Source organism: Prenolepis imparis, unplaced genomic scaffold, assembly GCF_030444845.1.
Source record: "Prenolepis imparis isolate NDT839.2.m4 unplaced genomic scaffold, iyPreImpa1.0 SCAF_11, whole genome shotgun sequence".
NCBI lineage: Eukaryota > Metazoa > Arthropoda > Insecta > Hymenoptera > Formicidae > Prenolepis > Prenolepis imparis.
Window position 1 is genome coordinate 9,254,310 of NW_028141169.1, and position 27,404 is coordinate 9,281,713.

At 31.2% G+C, this 27,404-nt stretch overlaps 7 protein-coding genes across 10 annotated transcripts; 3 read left to right on the forward strand and 4 right to left on the reverse strand.

The window, feature by feature from the left end:
- Window positions 1-382: 382 nt before the first annotated feature.
- Window positions 383-11,188, forward strand: LOC145943135 (uncharacterized). Of its 4 annotated transcripts, XM_083050541.1 has the most exons (9): window positions 383-791; window positions 856-990; window positions 1,514-1,731; window positions 9,138-9,214; window positions 9,300-9,500; window positions 9,914-10,122; window positions 10,337-10,480; window positions 10,649-10,748; window positions 10,932-11,188. In XM_083050541.1, the coding sequence occupies exons 3-9, from the start codon at window positions 1,649-1,651 to the stop codon at window positions 11,021-11,023; spliced, it is 906 nt and encodes a 301-aa protein (XP_082906667.1). In that variant the 5' UTR covers window positions 383-791; window positions 856-990; window positions 1,514-1,648; the 3' UTR covers window positions 11,024-11,188. The 4 variants fall into 4 exon arrangements, 3 of the variants coding, with proteins under 3 accessions (XP_082906667.1, XP_082906669.1, XP_082906668.1); XR_014426485.1 differs by having other exon boundaries at window positions 383-990; window positions 10,337-10,565; window positions 10,932-11,186; XM_083050542.1 differs by lacking the exons at window positions 383-791; window positions 856-990 and adding an exon at window positions 1,127-1,210 and having other exon boundaries at window positions 1,510-1,731.
- On the reverse strand, window positions 1,783-4,894 carry LOC145943131 (uncharacterized). Its single transcript, XM_083050537.1, has 4 exons — window positions 4,093-4,894; window positions 3,625-3,726; window positions 3,203-3,412; window positions 1,783-2,429 (listed from the first exon to the last, which is right to left on the reverse strand). Exons 1-4 carry the CDS (start codon window positions 4,837-4,839, stop codon window positions 2,040-2,042), a joined length of 1,449 nt encoding a protein of 482 aa, XP_082906663.1. The 5' UTR covers window positions 4,840-4,894; the 3' UTR covers window positions 1,783-2,039.
- On the reverse strand, window positions 6,667-8,950 carry LOC145943130 (uncharacterized). Its single transcript, XM_083050535.1, has 2 exons — window positions 8,776-8,950; window positions 6,667-8,550 (listed from the first exon to the last, which is right to left on the reverse strand). The coding sequence occupies exons 1-2, from the start codon at window positions 8,922-8,924 to the stop codon at window positions 6,765-6,767; spliced, it is 1,935 nt and encodes a 644-aa protein (XP_082906661.1). The 5' UTR covers window positions 8,925-8,950; the 3' UTR covers window positions 6,667-6,764.
- Window positions 11,189-11,341: 153 nt separating the features above from the next.
- On the reverse strand, window positions 11,342-14,247 carry Rdgbbeta (cytoplasmic phosphatidylinositol transfer protein 1). Its single transcript, XM_083050545.1, has 8 exons — window positions 14,009-14,247; window positions 13,691-13,839; window positions 13,482-13,570; window positions 13,250-13,257; window positions 13,104-13,175; window positions 12,856-12,954; window positions 12,603-12,758; window positions 11,342-12,393 (listed from the first exon to the last, which is right to left on the reverse strand). The coding sequence occupies exons 1-8, from the start codon at window positions 14,057-14,059 to the stop codon at window positions 12,148-12,150; spliced, it is 870 nt and encodes a 289-aa protein (XP_082906671.1). The 5' UTR covers window positions 14,060-14,247; the 3' UTR covers window positions 11,342-12,147.
- Window positions 14,248-14,375: 128 nt separating this feature from the next.
- Window positions 14,376-18,171, forward strand: Der-2 (Derlin 2). The gene is made up of 6 exons (XM_083050544.1): window positions 14,376-14,658; window positions 15,182-15,247; window positions 15,520-15,687; window positions 15,806-15,928; window positions 16,056-16,219; window positions 16,381-18,171. The coding sequence occupies exons 1-6, from the start codon at window positions 14,560-14,562 to the stop codon at window positions 16,481-16,483; spliced, it is 723 nt and encodes a 240-aa protein (XP_082906670.1). The 5' UTR covers window positions 14,376-14,559; the 3' UTR covers window positions 16,484-18,171.
- Window positions 18,172-18,852: 681 nt separating this feature from the next.
- On the reverse strand, window positions 18,853-21,880 carry LOC145943134 (protein phosphatase PTC7 homolog). The gene is made up of 5 exons (XM_083050540.1): window positions 21,049-21,880; window positions 20,044-20,223; window positions 19,737-19,935; window positions 19,357-19,613; window positions 18,853-19,038 (listed from the first exon to the last, which is right to left on the reverse strand). Exons 1-5 carry the CDS (start codon window positions 21,299-21,301, stop codon window positions 18,989-18,991), a joined length of 939 nt encoding a protein of 312 aa, XP_082906666.1. The 5' UTR covers window positions 21,302-21,880; the 3' UTR covers window positions 18,853-18,988.
- Window positions 21,881-22,195: 315 nt separating this feature from the next.
- 128up (GTP-binding protein 128up) lies at window positions 22,196-24,338 on the forward strand. The gene is made up of 8 exons (XM_083050539.1): window positions 22,196-22,396; window positions 22,480-22,645; window positions 22,840-22,970; window positions 23,165-23,404; window positions 23,493-23,661; window positions 23,745-23,874; window positions 23,964-24,086; window positions 24,172-24,338. The coding sequence occupies exons 1-8, from the start codon at window positions 22,355-22,357 to the stop codon at window positions 24,272-24,274; spliced, it is 1,104 nt and encodes a 367-aa protein (XP_082906665.1). The 5' UTR covers window positions 22,196-22,354; the 3' UTR covers window positions 24,275-24,338.
- The last annotated feature ends 3,066 nt before the right edge of the window (window positions 24,339-27,404 follow it).

The following is a 27,404-nucleotide window of genomic DNA, read 5'->3' on the forward strand; positions in this document are numbered from 1 at the left end:
TCTAACAATCCTGTCGGCAAGAATGACGTCCTCGGCGTTTCAGAAACTGTGCGCACTTGTTAAATGTGATCAGTATCTGATTGATCAATCGGAAGGAATTCCTCAGCGAGAAAGAATTCCTCTATCGCCGGAGATGGCTCAGCTTCTCGATACGCAAACTCCTTTCGTGCCATACAAAAAAAGCGTTCTTGAAGAAATACCAGAAGACATTTTACTTTCAAAAGACAAATGTTCTACTACATCATCGGCAAACTATGATATTGATCCTGTGATCGAACCTCTGCAGGATCAATCACAGGATAATAATTCAATGGAGGAGTCAACTGCATGCAAAAATATGATTGATTGCCAATAAACAAAAATTAATTATTAATAGAAAAGATTTTTATAAAAAAATTATGCGAAAACAATTTTTTATATAAATATGAAATATATATATATATATATATTTTTTTTTTTTCTTACAAAATAAATTGCATGACAATCTAGAAGAATGAAATTCTGCGTTTCATGAAAAAATGTGCAAAATTATTTTAATAGATACACTGTATATATAAATGAACGTGTAAAAACAAACGCGGCGAGATAGTTCATTGCTACGTCAGTACGATTGATCGAAATTACATCAAATTAGTTGACAAAATTTTATTTCTGTTGCAAATCATATATTAAAAGAATTTTTTATGTCACAATGTAGTGCCTTATATATTATATTATATAGTTTTTTATTTGCATTAAATTTTAAAAAATTTTAGTTTTTTTTCCACAAATTTATTGAAGAAGAAATGGATGTGAGTCGTTCTCAGATAAATTTATTGTAAAATTAGGCTATTATAACTATTTTTAATATTACAGCTGGAGACTATATTGGTGGATTTGAACGAAAAAATTCCTTGTTTGCGATACATCCTTCGTCCGGAATACGTTCCGTATTTCATCACAGTTGCAACAGTGTTGATAGGATGGCTGCTTATTTCTTGGATATTTCATGTAAGTATCTAAAATTTATTCAACTAATTTATAATTAATCATAATTAATTTTTATGTAGTTAATTTGGATGTTGCTCACTCCTTTAACAATAAGCGCCATTGCCATAGCGCTAATATGTCCAGCAACAAACAAATTGTGTTTCCAACAACTGGGAGCAAATTTAGAAGAAATAATGAACAATTTCGTCCATAAATTTCAAGCACCTCAATAATGATATATGTATATATATATATAAAGACTTGTAATAACATAATATTTAAACTATAAGAATATTACTTCATTTATATTTACATTATGGATCGTATAATTTGTTCAGTTTATACTGCAAATCTTCTTAATAAATAAAGCAAATCTCTTTTTTAAATATTTAAAAAACAAATATATATAAATATATAAAAAAAAATATGTATATATATATATATATATAAGATTTTTTATTATATTATAAAAATTTTTAAACTAAAATTAATGATTTTTTTATGTGCTGAATTTTTAATTGTCACGTGTAATATTTTCAGATAGATTCTTCAATGAACAACATGAATTTGTTCATAAAAACTAATGGAAACGTTTCGAAAAATTTCAACCTCGAATCCGATAACTCTAAAATTGATAAGCATATGATCAGAAAACAAATCACGTGTATAAATATGTCTCATGTTGAAAAAGAACTACATCGGACGGAAAATATATAATAGAGAGAGGAAAATCACAGAAATGGGAATGCAGAGCTCTAAACGGTGAGTGTTTGAATTTATAAATTGCATTTATGAAAATAATATTTCATCATATTTATTAAAAGGGAAAATTTTTATTTCTTAACAACATTTACAAATGTATATATAAAAAAATTTTTTAAATTATTAGACAATTAAAAACAATTTAATAACGATATATGTAAATAATAAGATGTCTATATAGCTATTAAATACGTGTTTGTGTTACATCAAGTAACAAATTATTTCGGCATATGTATATGATTTAAAGATTTAAAGGCTTGTCCTATTCTTCTTCTCATTTTATATTTTCATCGGTTTTTGTAAGTGTCTTAATGCTTTTCACCGGTCTCTGCGGTTTCTCTCTGCTCGTCATTCTTCAATTGAATGGAGCTAGCCTCTCGTTTTTGATTGTTAGAGATATCGTTTATATTTGAAAGGGCTTCTTGTGGGCTTGTATTATTCTCCAAATTTTCACGTGAATCTTGTGAATTCCTATAAAATGGTCCTCCTGCGTTTACGGTGATCTGCGGTACACTACTATAGGGAGTATTTTCCTTGGAATAAGAGTCGTAATTTGTCACAGGATAAGAATAGGTAGGGCTAATATATGTTGGACGATGCGATTGATACGAATCGGATTCATATTTAGGAGGATAATTATATATGACGGGTTGCACCGTGAGTTGCATAGGTTGCTTTTTTTTGTAATGCCTTGCTTCCTGCAAAAAGAAAATAATTTGTTATTCATTATTTATGTGTGTATTGTATTTTATAATATAGTTAGTATATTTAGTTATTTTTTAAATTCTTTTAAAGATTAGAAGTCTCATTTTTTTATAATTGGATGTATTTGTATCTAGAATCGATATATATATATAATTTTCAGCATTCCATTTGTAGCTGGGATCCCTCAATTAATTGCTTGATTAATATTTCGCTTTATACGCATCAAAAGATTCCAAACGCAACACGATATTTGAAATATTTACGGTAGATAGAAATATAAAGTATAGGAAAGTATAAATCGAGGATCGAAGGGAAAACAATTGAGAAGGTTTCATATATGAGAATAATTCTTTTTATTTTTTAAACAAACAATACATATAAATACGTTTTGTTGAAGATACACATTCGATACAACGTTGTAGACGTTGAATCAAAATTTACAATTCAATCTTTAAGTCGCTTGGTCCAATTTCCTTAACGAGGTCACCGAGGATATAAAGAGTTAAATCTGTGCGTGAAACCACAAATATTATGTATTCAAGTCTCTCAACTGCCGGATCTTTTTTAAAGAATCTCTTTATTATAAAAATTCTTTATGAAAGGAATAGAATTGCGTAAATAGGAATCTTTTGATGCTTCAAGGTTTCCTTGTTTTGCTAAGAATTGCACAGTCGAAATCGCACGATATCGCTCATTTATTATCCCAAGATTAATGTGAATGTTGTATGTCAGGTCACTGTCCGAATCACATCCATTTGGTACTCACCGCTTCTCTGGCCTGTGCGGCTAAGATGGGCAATGTGCCATCACTTTCTATGATGCTGGGATTGTATTGCATGGCCATAATCGGGGAGGCTCTATAGGACGGTCCGCTGCTGGTGGGATATAACTTTACGTGATGCTTGTAGGGTCTGGGTTTCGAAAACTGTTCGGTTCGACAACTGCATTCGTATTCTTGCTGAGGTGCTTCTACATACTGTGCAATGAATATATATGTATATTAGAATATATATTAGAACGAAAAAAAAAACATTTTATGTAGTATTGATGCTTTGTGAGATATGATAGTCATTAAAAAAAGTTTGCATAGATTTAAAAAATTAAAATTACAAGAGAGCTCTTAAGAATGCAAATTCAAAAATTTAATAATTCTTTTAATTGACAAATCTTATATATGACGTTTCATACCTCGACCAGTCTTGTTGGTTCTTCCTCGCGGTAGTAATATTCCACGGGAGTCGGTGCAATTAACACTTCGGATTTGCAGGAAGGAGGTGCAACTTCCACTCTCTGTTTCAAAATCGGCAAGTTTTAAATCGTGAAGAATATTCATTATATATCAATAATTAATTACTTCTTTGTTAATTTCAAGCGGACTTTATATATATAATGGAATATAGTATAATAATTAATTTAATTCAGTTAGAGACAATTATTAATTAGAGTTAGAAAGCTAATAAGTAATCTTAATTTAAATAATTCAATTTTTTCAAAGTTTTTAATTATCCAGATATCTAAAATTAAATTTTCATTAAATGTTGAGAATTTTCAGAAGAAATTATCTTCAAATTTGTATCATCTACTAACTTCTAATTTTTGTAATATATATAATTTTTGATATATATTTAGATTTATCTGAACTTATTCTCTTCTTACCTGTGGCATCGGCCTTTCTTTCACTTCCAATTTCGGTTTGACTTCTTGTGGCTTAGGCGGTTGTGGCCTAGACGGTTGTAGTGTTTCCGGTAGTTGAGGTGGTTGAACAATGTGGACCATGTGAATCTGTTGTTGCGGTGCCGGTTGGGGCAGTTGGGGTTGGGGTGGATGTTCACAGGGCGCAGAGAGAGGAGCCGGAATGATGTTAATGATTGGCGTTGGAGCAGGAGCTGCTGCGACAGGTATTAAGGTCTGTTGCGATTTTACTGGAGGCGCTTGTTCTACAACGGAGGGTTGTTGCGGTTGAGCTTGAACTTGGATGAACTGTGGAGCTGGATGAGGAACTTGATAAACGTTCGGCTGAACAACTACTTGAGGAGGCTGTGGTTGCGATGGCACAGACTGGACCAAGACATTCGAAAGTGGATACTGTGGTGCCGGTGCAGCTTGCACCAAGGTATATGGTTTGTAGTCAGGAGTCTTGACATTTAGAATCGGATACTGTTTTTGCTCCTGGTTCTTACAAGGAACCACCTCTTCTTTTCCCGAGCGGAGCTCTACGCAGAAAGTCGTTGACTTCTTTGCCCTATCCTTGTCCGCACCAGTATCTTCTGGCTTAAGGCTTTCTTCGGCGAGCTTGGTCTCCGTCTCGCTGATCGACTTCTTCTCGATTATCTTAGACGAGGGTGCGGCCTGGCAGGCGACTAACGCCAGCAGGAATAAGGCACAACAACTCTTTGAATGCATTGTTCGTATTAGGTCGAAATCGCAGTCGAAACTGAACTGATGAAGCACGACGAGCGCGTCGGTTTTTTAAGGGAATCCGCGACTAGCTGCGAAATCGGAGTAACGACGAAATCATCCACGTTGCTTGCGAAATTATGCGAGCGATTCGATGCATCGGCAAATTTTAATGCATGATTAATCAATATACATACGTCTCCTCGTTATTGCGTGATCGTGGAAACGTGCGTGACCATCATTTTATATAGGTAAAATGAATGAAAAATTACTTTCCCTAAAATTTTAATATTTTGTGCAGAATTATATGAACTTTCGTGTCTTATGTTATTACATATGCAATAGTTGAATAGAATAACAACGAATATCAATATTATTTAAGAGATTTCTAAAATGAAAAAAAAATTAATTGCTTTTTTATTACATACTTAATTTTACATTTAAATAAATAGAAGATAATTAACAGCACAGAGAATTAAACAGTATTTTATGTTGTTCTTTGATAAATGTCTTATTTTTATATAATTATTTAATCTTATCCAATTTTTTTATTACACAGTTCCTAGCATTTATGGGAGAATATTTAAGACAGAATCTATGAAATCTCATAACATAATCATAAAAATATGGAAGGGATAGTAGTAATAAGAGAATCTCGTATTTATTTAGATGTGTAATAAAACATTTTTTAAATTTGTATTAATTGCATAATATATATACATGCTCTGAATTTTTCTTTGTAAAGTAAATTGTTTTTATGAGTAAATACGCATATTACAACAACGCTTGACAATTTGCTGCATAATTATTAAACACTTGCAAAACTGCATTACTTAATTGCATTTTTATGCATGTCGCAATAGGATTACACATACATACATCGCCACTCTCATTTTTTTACGCACTTTTTTTCGCTTATATGTTAAATTCCGCTAACTTGACGAATCCAATGAGAAACGTATTTGCTTTCTGCATGCAAAAAATTTATAGGTCAGCATACAATTTATTCATTCATACGAATGTTCGGAAATATTTCTTTATGTATCTATATTTTTCATTCATATATTTATTTTAAAGATATCATTCATATATTTATTAAAGATCATATATATTTATTAAAGAGCAGAAATAATTCACGTAAAAAAAGTAAACGAAATTATTAATAAAATACAAACGGCAATATATTTGTTCAAAGATAGATTTTTAACAAAATTAATTATTTTTTATAAAATAACAATAAAATGTTTAAATATAATTGTCTATAAAAAAATATATTCGAATTATTTTTAATATTAATTTTTATTTATTTATATTTAATTTTTCTACAATTTGTATATTTTTTACAACTTGAATTTGGAATGATAATAATTTATTAAGATAAAATAGTGTAATAAGACAAAATGAAACCGCACAAATAATATTCTTTGGATTTTTTATTTATTATTGAATGATAATGAAGTTGGAAGCAATTCTTTTTACACATTGTAGAAAATATATACATATATCTAAAATTCTTTTTCAAACAGAACATATAACAAATCTTCGGTTAACTATTAATTTTTATATTATATTATTTATTGCATTAAACATATAATTATATATATATACTTATTATTAATTAATAAACATTAAATAATATGACTAATAATTAAATATATTTATAAAAAGCAAGTTTCCCTTGAATTAAAAATTTTTCTTAAACTAAAGGAAAAATAGAATTTTATTTTATGATAATATTATAAAATTTTATTTATCTTTATATATACATTAAAGTAGTTATTTTAAATAGTTTGTAACTTTAAAACTATTGATTTCTTGAGACGCATTTTTATAAAAAAAAAATTGTAGACTTATTAAAAAGACTTATTCAGATAAAAGATGATTCGTTAAGTATATGATACATCACGTATAATGCTAACAATTTTTTGTTATTATTGCTTAGGTGTGGAAAATTCTGTAAGGGATTCTATCGATGTCGATTCGGTTGGTTCTAGTGGAAGATCTTCAACATCATCTAATAGATCAGGATCAAGCTTCGTCAAAGTCTGAATGTTATCTCTTACATTCTTTTTGTCAAAAATATAGTCGCTATATTCATCCACATCAAACATATCCTTAGATGGAATCAAATCTTGGATATGCGCATCATTCTGAGTAATATCATCTACAAAGAACCTCTCATTTCTTTCTTGCATAGGATTCGCACGTAATATATTATTTTTAGTTTCTGGTATTTTCTGTATCTTCGAGGAATCGATAGGATACTTCGCATCATTTAAAACATTTAAATTTCGAGGAAGGATGTAAGCATTATAGGCATTAATTACGGGTGCGCGATCATTATTAGTTTGTGTTTTACTTTCAAGGATTATATCTTCATTTCCTATATTCTGAAAGTACTTATCATTATTTTCTTCAGAATGCATTTCTAATTGATCCATCTTGTGTGAGTTTTTGCGTATAAAATCCAAGTTATCGAAAAGTCCTTCATCCTGCATTGTTTCCCAAATATTCATATTCTGTTGACGAGCATAAGGATTATATCTATTTTGTTTAGTCTCAATGGTATCTTTTACAGTCTCGTCTTCAAAATATTCCTGATTCATATTTTCCTGCTCCGCGAATTCCTTATGCTTGCTTTTTTCATTTTCAAGATGTTCGATATTCTTTCTCATCGTTGGAAACACTTGCAGCCAATTATTTCTAGCTTTCTGCAATCGATTAATTTCTGCGGATTCCTGGGAGTCCCAATCATTGAAGGACTCTCCATTATCCATCAATTGCTGATCTAAATTCTGAGGAAGCATATAAGACTTATTGATTTGTTCATCCTCAATGATAATTTCTTGTTCTTTCGAGGGATGCATTTCTAAGAAATTATTTTCAGCTTGCTTTAACTGTTCCAGATTTGAAGACTGTGATGAATATTTTATGTCGTCCCAATTATCCAAGAACTCGTCATCTTTCGTCGGCTTCCAAATATTTACATCTCCAAAGGGATGAACATAAGGATCACGTTTGATTTCCGGCAGACTGAAATCTGCGGAATTAAATTCTTTTCGAGGATACGTAAGGCTGTATTGTTGACTAACAAGACTCGGAGATTTTCTGATTTCATTTCTTTTTGCATCGAAGATACGAGAAATCGGATCTCGGCGAGATTGGAAAATATTTTCGATCTTCGGGATGAATCTCTGTGGTAGGATATTTGAAGAAGAAGCGTCTCTTGAATTCACTGAAGGCTCTGCATTTCTATCGGCACGATAAACGACAAGCATTTTACTCGTAGGATCCTCTTTGTCTTTTATATTATTCTGAAAGTTTCCATCTTCTAACGAGGAGCTGAAATATTTATTGCGAGGATTTCTAAAAATATTTTCCGATCTTAAATTTTGTTTCGATGGAGGAATGCGAGCAAGAGGATATCTATCCGTAGATTTATCCTGAGAAAACATTTCCCGCCTATCTAATAATTTCGGAAATTTATTAAGAAAGTTTTTGAAAAATAAATTTTCACTCGCGGATTCTTGTGGAGATGAGAAGCTCTTGTAGTTTCCAAAAGACGCTGAACTTTTACTCGGTAGAATTTTATCATCACGTGTTATATCCTGGGGAATTCCTTCTTGTATCAAACTAGAGTGAATAGAATTTTGGAGCGAATTGACAGGAAAATCTCGTAGAACTCTTGGTTGCAGATTTGATTCTTGTCCTGGATGCCTGGAACATTTTTGTAAATTTTTTGTTCTTTAAATTTAAAACAGGCTATAATTAAAAAAAGTTTGAACTTTTAATTTTTTAAATTCTGGTATTAAATGTCTGAATTTTAAAATTTGGTACTTTCAAATCCTTCGAATCTGACATTTTTGAAATTCTAACACTTTGAAAATTGGAGTCCTGAAATTTTTTAAGAAAAAAATAATTCTATATTTAAATTATCCTTACCATGGTAGCTGAACAGTTAAAGCTTCTGGACAATCTTGACTGCACGAGGGACAGGAAGCTCTAGGAACCCTTCGCGACGATCCGCAAACTAGGATCGCGCTCACGGATAAATAAAATAACAAATAGCGATGAAAAATTCGTCTCGACATACTTAAAAGATTCGAGCAATGGAATTATTACAGCTCTTTATAAACTTGTATACGAAGGATGCAACAAGGACACATGCTGCTGAGAACAAAAATGTTTTCTGCATTGCGACAAATCATTTACTCGCTTTTTACATACATCCGTTAACTTTGAAAAGAATCGCTTATTTGTTTAATATCTCTCATTATTCACTTCCGTGTTCTTTTAATTTTCAGACAGGATACAGGTGATGACATAATATCGCAAAAGTCTCTGGATGCAGTGAAAGAACTTATACATTTTTTGAAAGAACGTAAGAATTTATTTTATGCATTACACAAAATATTTATTATATATATAATATAAAGTTTTAAAATTTTAAAAATTTTTGTTTAAAGATGCTAGAGTGGAAGGACTATTTCGTCGGGCAGGACGTCGTGAGCTTCGACGGCATATTCTTAATTCCCTAAAAAAAGGCCATAAGCCTCACTTTGAAGATTCAAACAATGCAGCTCTGGAATGCGCGGCGGCTTTACAGATTTTTCTCAGTCATTTAAAAAAGCCGATTATGCCGCAACATGTGCAAGAATTGATTCTCGGTAAATATAAATGACGAATAAAAAAATTAAAATTAAGAATGCATTTAAATTATATAAGAGAATATAATAATGGTGAATATTTTTTATAATCGCAACTTATTTGTCGTTTAAAATCGCAACGCGAAAACGCAATACTTATCGACAAACATATTTATAAATTCATCGTCAGCGAAATTCCAGTTCTGGAATTACGCTGACCACATGTTCCGAATTACGATATCATGATGTCAAACTTAAGATATCAAGATTAAAATGTTGACGTCAGGAGCAATTAATCTTTTTCTTCGCCTATTTTTTCAGAGATTTTTATCAATTTTTTAATTTTCAATATTAGATATTTCAATAACTTTTTGGTATATTCTATAAATGTGATATATAAGTAAGTTTTAAATAAATATTTTATGATTGATTAGCTGACAATCCAGGGGTAGAAGCACAAGTTATTGCGCAGGATGCTTTAGGACTTATTAGACAGGATGTCGGTGGTCGTCATGGCGAGCTTCTGATTGACGTCTTGAATCTTTTGAGACACTTGACTTTATCAGGACCTCCATCTGAGTGTTCTGAACTGCGCGGATCTCCCTTACCTATTGCTCTTTTGCCAGTGTTTTTTAATTTATCGGTGATAATATATTTATTTTATTTGTTTAATGTTACAGACGTTATTCTATTAACTTAAGTTTAATTAATTAGGAATTAAAATGTTTTATTCTCTTATAAATTAATTTCCTCTGCTTTTATTTTGTATGATAAAAGTTATGCATTTAAATAACTTCGCAGAATACATTTAAAAAAATTTTTCTTTTCAATTATTTCATGCCAATTTTATTTTACAGCCCGGCGATTTGATACGATGGAAGCAAGTAGCAGCTAGATTCAGCGAATTAATTACGGAAGCCGCCACGCAACTTCATCGGAATGAAGAACAGCGTGGCATTTATACGGAAACTATACTAAATTCCGCGACAAATTATGCCAATGTAAGAAATTCTTACTGGAGAAGAGCAGCTAAAAGCCAGTTACAAATTTTTCGTCTTGTATCAACTTTGCTACGAATCGCACTACGTGATTGTCTTAGTTTTAAAATAATTTTTGATGAACTAAAAAGAAAAAGAACACCTCCAGTATCATTTATCATGTATTTTTAGATAACGTCGATTTCGTTAGAAGAGTCTGAGGAATTAATGAGATTGCAAGAACTTTCTTTATTGTATCCTCTCGTTCGACTTACAGATCATTATAATGCCTGTAAGATATTTATTTTAGTGAAAAATTTTTTAAAATAGTAATTTTGATATGTTAATCTTATTAATATGAAGAGTTTGTAGAAGATTTCATTATTTCAATTCCATTTCTTATTAACGAGCTTTCGTAGTGCGTTAACGATTTAGTAGCATTTGTTGATGATTCAATGTAAAATTTTGCTGACAGGTCATATTGGCGAGATGGCACGTGTCCTCATTACACCGTTACAACATCCGGTCGTCAGCAGGTTACATTCGATAATTGTTAATCCTAATTAGATGATAATCGAGTAAATATGCAAATTATTTCTGGGTATAAATCATGTGTCTATATTGTTGCAATTTTGTTTATGATAATTACTGAGTGACTCAACTGTATCTTAATTAAAATATTACGTTTGTCGGTAAATATTATATGCTGGTCGATGAAGAATAAAATAGTTATTCATTATAAAATTAACGTAAATATAACTATATCTGTAATAGTGAAGATATATTCACATTTGAACAAATATGAATTATGTATTTGCAAACACATATATTTTTGAGTGCCTCTATACATCAAACTGCGAATAAAAATTTGATACACTTAATTAATTACGCTTATTACAACTTACGGAATACAATTTTGCATGATAAAATTAATTTATTACTAATTCATAAAGTAAAATGCAAGTGAAACAAAAATAATTTAAATGTAGGACCTAAATATGTGAAATATCATAATCTGAACTATAATTATTCAAAAGTATTTTTTAAAATTTGACTTTACGCCATTTTCGGAATGGCTTAGACCAGCTCCTTTATAGGCTATATATTGCTGAACTTAAACTGTGCAACATAATTGGAGTGTGACATTTCGAAGTGCGTTTGTCGTACATGATATATCGAAACAGAAATAAAAATTACTTTATAAGCCTACGTATAGAACTATGCTTATGTATATGAAACGTCCCGAGAAATGCTGTAATCAATTACCGAGAGACATATTCTTTTAATAAATTTTTATTTATTTCTCCTTATTTGGAACTCACTAATAATTATATTTTTTAATCTCTTATGAAAAATTTATTTTTCTTTTATAGAAAAATACTGATATTTTATTTGTGGAGAAACCACAGATTAGTATAGTATAATAAAAACAAAATGTATTAGTTATATATCTAGATCTAGTTTTATATACATTTTAAGAAAAATTCTTTAAAGTTTCGAGCAATCAAACTGTTGATTAAGTTGTCAATATAGAATTCATTGAAAGAATATGCCCTTGTTACAGATTCGTGCATTCTCTGGCAACCTGTATATACATAAACGTGAGAAATAGAGAATATCACTTGAATGTTAACCAAATCGACGAAGAGCTGCCGTAGCACCGAGATCAACTTGTCGCGCTAATTTTGTGGCTACGACCAAGAAAACCACGATCGATTCGGTTGCGTGGGCGACTTCGCCGTCGGCGTACTTGGCGCAGGCGAAGTTGGTGTACCGGGCTGCTTCTCGTTTAGCTGATTTCTCAATCTGACTTTCTCGTTTGTCTCGGCCTGCATCTTCTGCTCGTATAGCCGCACATCCTCTAAATTCATGTCGTACCACTCATCAATCCAAGCGAAGGCTTGTCTGTGACCCAGCAGCAGGATATCCCTTATACACTAAAATTTTGAAAAATCAATAAATAGTGAATATTATTTTTTTATGTTGCATGCGCACAATCCATATGCAAATTGAATTAAACATTAATGTGTATCATTCAATATTTTTTAGACAATCTCGACCTTATTGATATTCGATGCTATTATGAAAATCATATCACTTTTTAGTGAAATGTAAGACAAGCAAAAACCTAACTGGATAAGCTTACTCTATGTATAAAATCTTCTACTCGTGTCTGCATGCCCCAGACTTCGAACGACGCGTGAACTAATTTGTACGAACACATTATGGGTTGTGTCGTATCTCTCCAACCTTCAACCAGAGGACCACGTCCTGTTCGTTTTGATTGAAAAAACTTTGGATCCTGTTGCAAGTATTAAAATAAGTGTCTCATTTAGAATAATATGTTAAAAATTAAATGCATGATTTTAAATGAGTAATTTTATATTGTGTAAGCTTACTTCTTCTTCTTTATAATGTTTCGCAGAGATCTCATCGTATGCAATGTCAACGAAATCAACTTCCCGATGGATCAATTCAATGGGTGACAATCCTAAGCACTACAATTTAGTAACGGTAAAGAATTATTATTACTAGTAACATTAATATATTAATTGTAATATTATAAGTATATATAAATACATTACAATACAAAAAGTATACAATACAATACAATAAGTATGTGACAGAGATGCAATAAGTTACTTACATTCTCTGTGGAACCATTATTATCTTCATATCGAGTATTTATTGCTATGTGAAACTTTGGTATAAAGGAACACTGAAAAACAAGGAAAAATTTAAAAATAAAATTTAGGGAATTTTATGACAATTCTTATACTGAATATTACTCACAGTGTATTCTGCAGTCATCAAGAACAAATATGCAAGAAAAAGATCAATATTAATAAGAGTCCAATTTTTTTAAATTGAGAAAATATAAAATTTGAATATTTCATCAATTTTCATTTTTAAATAAATTATTTCATATATAAACTTAATGATGTTTATTAGGAAAAGCATCTATCATGAAATTTAATGAAAAATTGATACAGTATGCTATATAAATATAAATAAAACAGAATACCTGTGATAGTAAAAGGATAATAATTCCATGCTTTCTCCGTCACATAAAATATTCGAGGTAGGATAGACTGTATCCAGTAAGGGAGTTTACTAGAAGGAAAATAAAGCATTATAGTACTTGTCTTAAGAAAGTAGAGATGAAATCATTATGTAATGTTTAAGCTGTCTATATATATACATATATTTCATAAAAATATACAAAATATTTACCTGGAGAGATGAATTCTTTTTTCAGTGTACTGACCCTTTCCATGGACAGGATCTTCGCAGGCAGAATTTTCTACTACTTCTACTCCTTCATCGTTATCAGATTGTTCATGACTATGTCTAGCGATCATATATAACTGGCCAATGCGATACTGAAATGAAATTGATTGATTAGTATAAAGAGCGATTTTTGAAAAGATTATCTTGCAAGAAAAGAATGAATAAATACGCGCGTCAATATATAATAATAATAATAATAATTTTCAGATAAATAGATAATCTTATTATCTGGATACTAAATAACGCACGAAAAGATTATACCTCTTCCGTGGTGAGCGGCATACAAATGCGATATTCCTTCGTGAGAACCATTCTTAATTATTTAAATACTTAACAATTAATCACAGCAATATTAACTGACTTTAGATTAGCGAATATCCCGCCGAGGAATCTCGCCAGAGAGAGAGAGAGAGAGAGAGCGAGCGAAGGAGCGAACTTTTCAATCTTCAGCGTCTAAATGGTCTAATCAGCGTCCGATCGTAAACAATCCGAGGTGCCGGATGAAGTTGGCCGCTTCTCGAACAGATGATCGATGAGAGATCGCAGATGGGCAACTTGAGGGGGAGAAAATCCCTCCTCGGCGATTGGCGACAGTTTCTCCCTGGTTTGGACAAATCGGCGACAATTTCACGTGTTACGTGTACAAAAATCGTGCGGACAACAAATTCGTAGAAATACGATGTGCAGATAACATTGCCGCGCTGGTGACTGCAACATGCGATGGTGAAGCGGGAAGAGGATAAGAAGAAGCGGCGAGAGTGCAGCTGCGAGGTCTCAAGGAAGGAACACGGGCGGAAGATCGCCGATAATCAATGCCAATGGCCTACGAAGCATTATGGCACGAGTACATGCAGATGCCTGTGGTAACGCGGGCTTACACCACAGCCTGTGTCATCACCACCCTTGCCGTGGTATATATTTATCTTCTTTCTTCATCTCTTTTTCTCCTTCTCCCCCTTTTAATCGCGCGTGACAGTTCCACGTACCACGTAGATTGCTTACGTTGTCATCGCACTTCTTTTAGACACATGGATCTCGGAGTCTTATTCGCGGAATCCTCGAGTCTCTAGATTTCTAAATTCCGAGAGACACTACTTATCTCATATTTCTTTCAGATCTTTCGTTTCTCTTCCTAGTTTTAGAGAGATGTCTATATTCATAAAAATGATAAAACTGCGGTATCTTGTGGGATCGTTAAATCTTATATGTTTGATAACTTTATTTATATCGGTGTAATCTCTTTGCTGTCTTTATGTTCAATAATTAAACAAAAAAAGATGATATCTAATAAAAATTCTATAAGAATAAATGCAATTTTTATAATTTATAAATTTTAGTTAAATTAATAATAAACTTAATTAATTGTACAATATAGTGCATTGAAATATATTTGCGAATAAAATATATTTGATCTTAATTACTTAAATATTTCAGCAACTGGACTTGGTATCTCCATTTCAACTGTATTTCAATCCTATTCTAATTGTGGAACAGTACCAGGTATGAAAAAACAGATATGCAAATAGCCACGTTAAGCATTTGACTTCATTATAACAGGATAGTCCTAAAATCATTATTGCTAGATAAAAACTTGCACATGTGTGGATATATACTTTTCTCCATTTCATTGTATTATATACTGCAACAGCTTATATAATTGTTTTAAAAATTATTGAGTTTAGAATTATATTAATGAATTATATCAGAATTATATTAATGAAAATACTCGTTCTAAGCTGTTTTTTAAGAAAGGTTATTTTGAATTATTACAGATATGGCGATTAATAACAACATTCTTGTTTTTTGGAAATATTGGATTCAATCTATTGTTCAATATGATATTCACATATCGATATTGCCGCATGTTGGAAGAAGGATCCTTTCGCAGAAGAACAGCTGATTTTGTAATGATGTTTATTTTTGGCGGAATATGCATGATTGTATCCTTTCGAAAATATTATTTATTATAATAAGTAACATTATTACTCAGGGATTAAGATTGTATTGTTGAAAATATTTTCATCCCTTTTACTATTGTTATTTCTTAACCATCTACAGACTTTTGCATTCTTTGTCAATCTGCTGTTCCTGGGACATGCATTCACAATAATGTTAGTGTATGTATGGTCGCGACGAAATCCTTTTGTCAGGATGAACTTCTTCGGACTTTTAAATTTTCAAGTAGGTCCTTTTTTTTTAAAGCACACGATTTAGATATTATTTATTGTTTATGATGTTATAATTTTTGATATTACGATTTTTTATGCTTGATAATTACTACTATTGATATTATTTTCATATTTTACAGGCTCCATATTTACCATGGGTACTGTTAGGCTTTTCTGTATTGCTTGGTAATACAATATGGGTCGATCTTGTTGGAATGGCGGTAGGGCATACTTATTATTTCGCGGAGGATGTATTCCCGCGGTTAAGAGGCGGTTTCCGGATTTTGAAAACTCCACAAATACTGTAAGTGCTACAATTATTATGCAAAATTAAAAATATTAATTAATAAAATTATCAATCGGGATATTTTTCATATTAAGAAATGTTATCAAATTGAGTAATATTAGATAACAAATTAGAGACTATCAGTGAGAGATAATTATATAATCTTTTTTTTTCTGTAGTAAGACTTTATTTGACGCACATCCTGAAGATCCGGATTACATGCCACCGCCGGAAGACAGGCCAGGTGGCTTCAATTGGGGACAGGAAGCCAATGTGCAGTGATCAAAACATTCAATAGTTCTCTTTCTAATACTGTTTCTTATGTCGAATTACCCGAGAACGTTGCGGAAACGCGCGTCCCCATCGTTGTTCCTTCATCTTTAGAATTATCAATAACTTGATGTTTGGATTTGCGTATGCAAAGACGCGTAATGAGAGAGATGACGCACATAAAGGATAATATCATGATGTATATAGAAGAAATGTAAAGAATAATATACAAAATGTATATTAAAGATCCCGGCATTTTTTGAGGAATCGTCCACAATGAAAGTTGATTATTTTATTTATAAATCAAATTAATCGTTGAGGGAGTTGACACCAAATTCTTCAAGGAAATCGTAAACGAGAAAAAGCATGCAAATTCTTATACATCCTATGTATGTATGAGAACTGGAGATATGTACGTCAGACGTTTATCATCAGTACACTGTTATTCGTTTTTGCATACGAAATTCGATTTTGATATTAACTCTTTGGAAGCCAACCGTTGCGCTTCTAGCATTATTACACACAAAAAATATAATGGATTAAATTGATTTAAAGTGTACAAGTGAAATTATATTTTTCTTTCAATCTAAGAAGATTGTTCTGTAATTAATTTGAAATGTGTAAATCCAACTGTAAAAATTAGTAATTTTAATTGTTATTATGTAGATATATACAATTGTACAGACTGTTTATGTATATGATTCTAATGCCGCTATGGTAGCTTATTGCTTATTTCATCCTATATATTGTAATGGTTACGAGTATTAAAATTTTCATAGATTTATATCTGAATTTTGCAATTTAATAGAAATAGTGTTTTATATGCACGCAAGTGCAACTGAATTGGCATTCCGAGGGTTAAATTTGTCTATCGCGAATATAAACTTCCGATTTTGTGCACGGAAGTTGTAATTTTTCACTCGCGAATTAATTAGATTTACTGTATCGAGAGCGTCACTTTTGTAAGAGCGATATTTGCGATTGGTGGTAACTTTGTGATACATTCATCGTGCTCATAGTTCTTGCAAGTATCAATGGAAGAAAGAGAAAAAATGCCATTGTGCAAGGGATACTATTTTAAATTGTATTAAAGCATTTATTTATATTTATTAATATAGTGAAGTGTAATCTAGGCAACATCTACAAAGTACAAATCGTTAAATATAAACTAAAGAAATAATATATACACACTTCCCACATTTTGTTCATATATGTATATTTGTACTATGTGAATACAATGGAGACTTGGCATTGATTATAGTTAATAACTATCGCTTTTTTTTTCTTTTTTGTGGGAACAATGGAAAAGTAATGTTTTTTTCTTTTCTTATTATAGTCTATTTACTGTCTAACGTTAATAAATGTTATGATAAATTTAATATTTTATTTTTCTTTCGAATTCTTTAATGAAAGAAAGAAAAAAAAAGTAATTATCTTGAATCTTTAAAAGCATGAATTCTTACATTCTAATATAGCTTCATAGATTCAATTTTTATTTGGAAAATAGACATTACTTTACCATGTATAATTAATAACTAATATAACTTTTTCTGCGATCCTTAAAAATGTTATATGAATTTGTTCTGCAGTGTATACTGGTTTAGACAAAGAAAAAGGGAAGCCAAACTTGTGAGAAATAATCGTTCTAATCGTGATTTTTAAGATTCTCGGGTGTTTTAAGTCCTTTAAATATTTTATTCTTTTGAATTCTATATTTAAATCATTATAAGACTCTAATTTTTTTTTAGATTTGCCTATATTTATCTTTTCTTATATTTTTGGGCATTCAGGATCCTAGGATACTTTGCACGATCCTTTGTTTCTTAACTTTTCTTGGATTTTCATATCTTTATATTATAAAGTCATAATTTGATAAATATTTTATATCTTATATTTCTAATTTTAATACAGATGTATGAGGAAGAGGGAAAAGGGTTAATTTTTGACTTGTTAATCCTGGGATTTCTGGCCTCTTATTAGACATTAACATTTATCATTCCGAAAATCGATGTAATTAATGACAATTACATCTTTAATCATTTCCTGTTAGGATGCGTTTGTATTAACTTTTTCAGTATCTCATTAAATATACAAAGCTCATTGATTTTTTATCAATCTTGGTTTATCTGATTATTAAACATTTTTTTTACAGCAAAAACTTAATAAAAAAAATAAATTTATGTAAATGGACATGCGATGACTGACACATAAGAGGACTGAAAGAGTGAATCGACAAGCGCATCCACTACCGCCAAAGAATACGTTAATAATTATCAGAGCTGTAAAGAAATCAATAATAATGAATAGAGAATAAGAAATGATTTTATAAAACCATTTATTTCGATTTAAATAATAAATGATTAAGATTATATATATATATATATATATATATACATACACATATATATGTATATGTATATATAGGATTAATATAATGATGTATAACTAAATACATATACGCAATGACATGGACTATAATACAATGATCATCGGGGCTCTATTGTACACTTTGTTTTATCATATCGCCACCGTTGCTAAAAGCACCGTAATGTCGTCCGGTTTACCACCTAAAAATTTTGAATTTTATTTTTGCATGCTCTTTTTCTTGTCAAGCATTTTTAATTTAAACTTTGCATCTAATAATTTATTCACATTAGCAGATCAAGTTTTAATATTTTTCTAAATTTTTTATGCAATTAAGATTCAATTCTTATAAAAAAAATTAAAAAATTTCAGCACATTACAAATTTAGCTTATAGCTTTGCAGAATATTTTTAAAGCAATTTCTCTGTTTATACTAATGCAAAGCTGCTTGAAATATAAATAAATATATAACAGGATATAAATGAAATATATAACTAATATAGTTTTTTCTCTTTACATACCTATTGCATCAATCCCATTCTCTCGGGCACTTTGAGCAAACGGAGACATAAAGGCGTCGTCAAAGGCCAAACGACGCGCCATCCAGGCTATCGTGTTAGCGACGCACTGTATCTTTGTTGGATCCCTTTCGCCCTCGATTTTCTGCATCTCGGTGACTAGCAACTGGTCAGGCACATTGTCGAATACCCCGTCGGTTGCTAAAAGGATTACATCGCCGTCCTCTACGCCGAAACTCGAAGTGTCAGCAGAGTCTGGACTAAAAAAAAAAAAAAGAAAAAGTAAGATTATTATTTATAAATATTGCATGCATGTGCATATATATATATATATATATATATATATATTAATATATATTAAATATAGCTCAAATATAACGTACCTGTCGCGAAGTACCATATCAGAGTGTCCTGGAGGTGGAAGCGACAATTGGAAGGGAGTGTTAAAATAATGTTGTTGCTCCGAAGAGCGATGCACCACCTCTCCCCTTCGCACGACTACAAAGCCACTATCTCCTATATTAGCTGCATAAATGCTGCTTGTCTCTTTATTAAGAACTATTACACATGCGGTGCTGCTACCTGTACATAAAAAAAATATTGCCGATCAGAAATCAATCTTTGAGCAACATTTTTAATTATATATTGTAAATCAATTTTGAATTTTTTTAAATTTATTTGTTTTTTTACCTAATATTGGTTGTTTATTTTCTAATAATTCGAAATAACTACGCGCTAATAAGCCGGCGGGTTCTGTAGGTGTGAATCTGCCCATAGAGACTAGCCTCTCGCAAGTCCTCATTAGAAAATTGGAAAACTCTCCTGGATCGATTCCATAGTGTCGCCATCCTCCAACTCCATCAGCCACACCTGAAAAATTATAATTTAAAAATAATTAAACCTAATGTGTAATAGCAATTTATATAACATTATCTAAATAGTGCTTAATATCAATTTTATACTCATAATAAAATGTAATTGTGGAAAGGAGAGAGAGAGATATATAGTCATCTATATATAATTATTATAAATGAAAAAGAAGAACATGCGATTTCAGATCAATTAAAAAAATTTATCCTGAAAAATACACTGCAAAATATATTTTACATTGAATCTTGCATTCCTTTTAACTGCATTTTTTGTACTTTCTTGCATTTCTTTCTCTCTTTCTCTTTTTCTAAAAGTTGAATACATACTTATTTAATTTTTTCAAGCGCAGCAACTGTAATATAATGCAGTTGAAAAAAAAAAAACATTTGTTTTACTTTTCTAGTAAATATATTTAGACTCTAGAAATAGCCTGTGAGAAAATTTAGCAATTTAAAAATTTCACATTGTCATCAACGACTCATTGTTACTTCAGAACCAAAGTATAAGTCAGTTCTATTCAGATGCACTAATTGTTTAATTTTCTGCAATCGAAGCGAAACGTAATCAAGATTTGAAGAAAGATAGAAAGAGAAAAATTATACAAAAATACAGAAACTAGTTAAAGAGAATAGACTTAGAAAACCCTTTCAGCAGTGTTATATATATATCTATTACATATCTATTTTTTGCTTGAGATAGGTACACAGGATTCCAAGGAAGGGAAAGAGAGAAAAGGGATAAAGTAGAAGAGAAAGTATAAGGGAAGAAAGGGCAAACGTTACTAGGAGTCGAAGAGGATGTGTAATTCGCGTCTTCCTGCCTCACCTATGACCTCGGCCGTCCTGAATTTGGCGGTGAACCAGGCGTCGTCGCCGAACTGGCCCTTGCGTATTCGGCTCCGCGCGAAGTCCTTCGGGAAGCCGCAGACGGCGGAGATGAACGAGGCCTCGCGGCGCCTGCTGCTGCTCGCGACGACCGCGTTCGGTTGCTGCTCGGTGCCGCACGAGGTGCTATAGCTCGCGATGCCGTTCCAGAGCGCGCGCGACAGCAGCCGTCCGGTCCAGTAGATGGATTGCATCGCGCGAAATAATACTAACCAGGATGTCGGTGCTTACCACCAGCACGCGACCAGAGAGGTTGACATCGTAACGCGCATTCTTTTTACTCGATTCTTTCTTCCTCGTCTCGTCTCGTTTTCCTTAATTACCCTACACAGTGGACAGCTCTCACAGTCGTCTCGACGCCATCCTCTCCGTCTCTCTTTTTACAGGCTCTGTCCAGACTCGTGGCCGAGGAATATCGTACACGATGGAAGGATGACGATGATCGAGATCCTCGCGCTTATCGTTTCGTACACCACGCCGAATCCACTGAATTACATGGGGTAGACGAAAGGGTTGGCGTTGACGATAGACTTGGTGCGCGGTCACGTGGCGCGCTGGCGTCGAGACCGATTAGACTTTGCCTTTAGGCTCGCTTTACGCCGCTGGCATTCACGAGAGAGAAATCATAAAAGCTTATCCAAACGATCTCGTTAATGTTTATCGATACAGACTTGTATAAAAAATTAATCAAACTCACGCATTTGATGAATCAATTTTTCTACGTACATCCTTTGCGTATCTATGTAAGTTTGTTCGAAAGGTCTTGAAATTTTGTATAATGCTAATCTATTTCAAATACAATGTTATGGATTTATTAATGGAAAAAAAATTTTTCAACCTTTCTACTTTGTTAGAACGATTTCAGAAATTTGTTATTCGGCACATATGATCATATTTCATGAATTTACCATCTATCAATGGGAGCTTTCCAAGAAATATATGATTGGTTATCAAATAGAGAAATTTTGGGGATTACAAAATTCTCTATTCGATAGCCAATTACATAGCGGTTGAAAATTTCGCTCGACCGATCGAGTTTTATGTCTTCGGTTTCTCATCTAGAGACTTGGGATGATCCGTGGCGTATAATGGCGGAATTAACATATGTATATGTGCACGTGTGACGTGCCCGGTGGCGTTATTACTCCGACGATTCTGCAATTGCGAATAATGTGACAGGTTCCCTCAGCTGGACGATTCGTTTTCAAGCTTGAGATTATATTCCACGATTCTTTGTAGATTCGAGGATGAGTACGATTCTGGAGAAGATCGCCTCCATCGAGGCCGAGGTAACCCTCCTATTCCGCAAAACACAACGAATCTCGTCGCAATTTATACGATTTATATGAATCGCGATGCTTTCCTCTTCCAGATGGCCCGTACCCAGAAGAACAAGGCGACTTCTGGACACTTGGGTCTCCTGAAAGCGAAGCTAGCCAAGCTCAGACGAGAGCTAATCACTCCTAAGGGTGGCGGCGGAGGTGGCGAGCAGGGTTTCGAGGTTGCCAAGACCGGTGATGCTCGTATTGGCTTCGTCGGTGCGTTTCTCGTAATTGCGTCGATATTTTATAACAGCTACAATGTAATCTAATGTTAATCTAACAGAAAAAGTCTATCCATATTCCGTAATTTAATTACATCTTGGAGAATATGACAAAAACTTATAGATTACACGTAATAATATTTTCGTTTCATCTTATGTATGATTTTATGTAAGGATAAATTTTTGTAGGCTTTCCATCCGTTGGAAAATCCACCCTGTTGAGTACACTCGCTGGTGTGTACTCCGAGGTAGCCGAGTATGAGTTTACGACACTTACGACTGTCCCTGGTTGCATAAAATACAAAGGAGCAAAGATACAAGTAATTCAAAGTCTAACCTGGATTATTGATAAGAAATATTTGGTTTTATGTTCTGTACAATGGTTTGTGAATATTTTTTGGGTTAATATTCGTTGTCTTCATAATAAATATTTCTTATTTAAAATTGAGATTTAGAGTCGATTTGTATACAGAAATAAAATCAAGTTAAGATTGTAACAGAATGCATCTTGCAGCTGTTAGATCTTCCAGGTATTATAGAGGGTGCAAAGGACGGTAAAGGACGTGGACGACAAGTTATTGCTGTAGCGCGAACGTGCAGCTTAATTTTCATCGTTCTGGATGTACTCAAACCACTTGGGCACAAACGGCTGATCGAGCATGAATTGGAAGGTTTCGGTCTGCGATTGAACAAACAACCACCAAACATAACTTTCAAGAAGAAGGACAAGGGTGGTATCAATTTACAAACCATGGTAAGAAAACAATTTGTTGAGAGAATAATTAATTAATATAAATAATTTGTATGGCACAAAAAAAACTAAAGTGCTGTGTGTGTTTCAGTGTCCACAAACTGAGCTTGATTATGATACAGTGAGGATGATTTTGTCGGAATACAAAATCAGTAACGCGGATATCACGTTAAGGTACGACGCCACCTCTGACGATCTGATCGACGTCATAGAAGGGAATCGTGTTTATGTTCCTTGCATTTATCTCTTAAATAAAATAGGTAAAATTTTGATAATATTGAATTCTATATCGTTTATATTATATAATAAAAAAACATATTTATGAATGGGAATTTGTTGGCAGATCAAATAAGTATAGAAGAACTGGATGTTATTTATAAAATTCCACACTGTGTACCTATCTCAGCTCATCACAAATGGAACTTTGATGACTTGCTAGAGAAGATGTGGGATTATTTGCAACTCGTTAGGATGTAAGTTTATGATTTAAATATTATCTTATAACTTAATTTATCGTAAATCTCTATCAAAGTTTAATGATTAATTTTAATTTTTTTAACAGTTATACAAAGCCGAAAGGACAACTCCCGGACTATAATGCACCCGTAGTATTAAACACCGAAAAGCGAACCGTTGAAGACTTTTGTAATAAGCTTCACAGATCGATCGCGAAAGAATTTAAATAGTAAGTCTTTTGTATTTTAAATTTTTAGAAAAAAAATTGTGTTACACATTCTTTCGTAGATACTAACTAATTCGTTATGTTACAGTGCATTAGTGTGGGGTTCATCAGTGAAACATCAGCCACAGAAAGTAGGGAAGGATCATCTTCTTTGTGATGAAGATGTTGTGCAGATTGTAAAAAAAGTGTGATTCGTTTTCTTGTGGACATTGTTTAGCAGTGGGTAAATAAAAACTTAACCGATGAGATATAAAATTTGTAAAAAGATTACATTTTAATAAATTATATATGATTGATATATTATATATATACATATACATACATATATATATATATATATATATATATATATATATATATATATGTATGTCATGTATAATATGTTTAAATCATTGTCATATTTGACAGATAGAAAATGCGCAAATGTAATTAATGAAAACCTGTCTGACTTTTGCAGCATTACAGATTTTATATATAACTAGAATAACACAAGCGCGCGCTACGCGCGCGTCATTCTTCGGTTTTATGTTAAAAAAAATATTTTTTTAAAAATAATATAAAATTTATTTAAACTCGATTAATAGTTTTTCATAGAAATTAGCTGATTAAAGCGTTAATTTATTAATTAAATTTTTAAATATGATAAAAAATTTAAATAGTAATATGTTGTAAATAATATGTTATAATATCTTATTCTCGATTAATATTTTTTGATAGAAATCAGCTGATAACTTTCAAAAATATTAATCAAGTTTAAAGTATTATAACATATTATTTAAAATATATTAAAAGACATCAGGACTCTTTCTTGCGCTTATTCAGTGGCAGAATCTGCGAGAAAAATCAGTTTTCACATATTTTTGTTATTAATTTACAGATAATTATTAATGCAATTAACGTGCAATAATACGAGTCTTTTAATATCTTCGATAATTCATCTAAATTAATAGATTATATTTTGCGAAGAGATAAATAGTTAACGAGCAATTGTCTTATTGCGGTCGAAAAATCATCTGAGTTAATAGGGGAACATATTTTGCGAAGAGGTATAGTGTAGCAATATGTGTCTTTTCAGGTCCGAAAAATCGTCTGAGTTAATAGGAATACATATTATGCAAAGAGGTAGATCGAAGTAACGTCGGTAATAAAGGTTGGTAATTTATCGATAATAACGTCGATAATAACGTCGATAATTTACCAACCTTCATTACCAACGTTACTTCGAACAACCTCTTTGCATAACATGTATTCCTATTAACTCAGACGATTTTTCGGACATATTAAAAGACATTTATTGCCGCACTATCGACACTACCTCTTTGCAAATTATATTCTCCTATTAACGCGGATGATTTTTCGAATATATTTATTGCTGCACTATCGACACTACCTCTTTGCAAATTATATTCCCCTATTAACTCAGACGATTTTTCGGACATAAATGACACATATTACTGCAGAGATAGTGCAGTCTGTTCTATAGTTATACATATATATACATTTTTTTTACATTATTATTTTATATTATTTGTTATATATTTTTACATTATTATTATTTTATATATTTTATGCATTATTTAAACAGATAAAAATAAGAATAATAATTAAAATAATTAAAAAATAATGTAAAGAATAATTATATTACTTTTTTTCGAAAAAGTAAAAGTTTGCGCAATTAAGTTATAGAACATTCTATATATAATTATAAAGTTTTTAACAAGATGATCTTGGAAATAATATGATTGATATGCTAAAAATAATCTAAATACAAATGCAATAAAAATATAAATGTGTACATAAATATATATATATATATATATATAAATGCGTACATAAATGTATATATATATAAATGTGTACATAAATGTATGTATATATATATAAATATGTACATAAATGTATATATATATATATATATATATATATATATAAATGTGTACATAAATTAAAAAGTTAAATTTAAAACGGTGACATAAAATAATGTAGTAAATGTAAGTAGTATAGGTCAATAAAAGTAGTATAAATCAATAAAATATTAAAAGTTAATATTTATAATAATAAATAATAAGCAAAATTAATTATTTTGAAACATTATAATTAAGGGATTAAATGCAAAACAGTGATATAAAATAATGATGTAATCAATATAAGTGGTATAGGTCAATGAAAGTAGTGTAGATCAATGAAAGTAACATAAGTTAATAAAAACATTATCAATCAATACATATAACAATAAATAATAAGCAATATTAATTAATTTTGACATCATAAATTAAAAAGTTAAATGCAAAATGGTGACATAAAATAATGTAATAAATGTAAGTAGTATAGGTCAATAAAAAGAGTATAAATCGATAAAATATGACAAGTTAAAATTTATAATAATAAATAATAAGCAATATTAATTAATTTGGACATCATGATTAAAGGGTTAAATGCGAAACAGTGATATAAAATAATGGTGTAATAAATATACATATATATACGCGAAAAGATATAGCAGCGTTAAATTAATCATTTATGAGATATTGACGCTAAATTGAGAATAAAATAGTCCATTGATTTTAAAATGGAATCGCGCATAATTCTGTATTCGCAAGCTACCTAAAAGTTGCCTCTTTTTTGCGATGTTGATTAGCTGCCTCAATTTGCATTGTAAATTATATTCATAACATCGAGAAGCTGTCATTGTGAGGGTTAGCAGTTTGATAGTTTGTCCAAAATAAAATAAAATAAAATAAAATAATAATATGTTTTAATACTTTAAATTCGATTAATATTTTTGACAGTTATTAGCTGATTTCTGCGTCAAAAAATATTAATCGCGGATAAAGTATATATACATATATTATAACTATATATTATAACATATTATTTTATTTACAATACATTATTATAATTAAAATAATAATATATTTTAAGTAATATAATATGTTATAATACTTTATCCGCGATTAATATTATTGACAGAAATCAACTGATAACTATCAAAAATATTAATCGAGTTTAAAGTATTATAACATATTATTTAAAACATAAAAAATTATTTTATTTTATTTTATTTTGGACAAACTGTCAAACACACTGCTAACTCTCGCGATGACAGCTGCTCGATGCTATGAATATAATGCAGTAAATGCACAATGCGAATCGAGACAGCCAATTAGTATCGCAGAAAAGCGACAACAATGTTAATAACATGCCTTTTTTTAGAAAGGGAAATTATGTATAAAATGATCTTGAAGTTGATATTTTATCTTGTCATTTAAACTTTTTTTTCAACTTTTTTTTACCCTTCTCTTTATATAATATACAATGTAA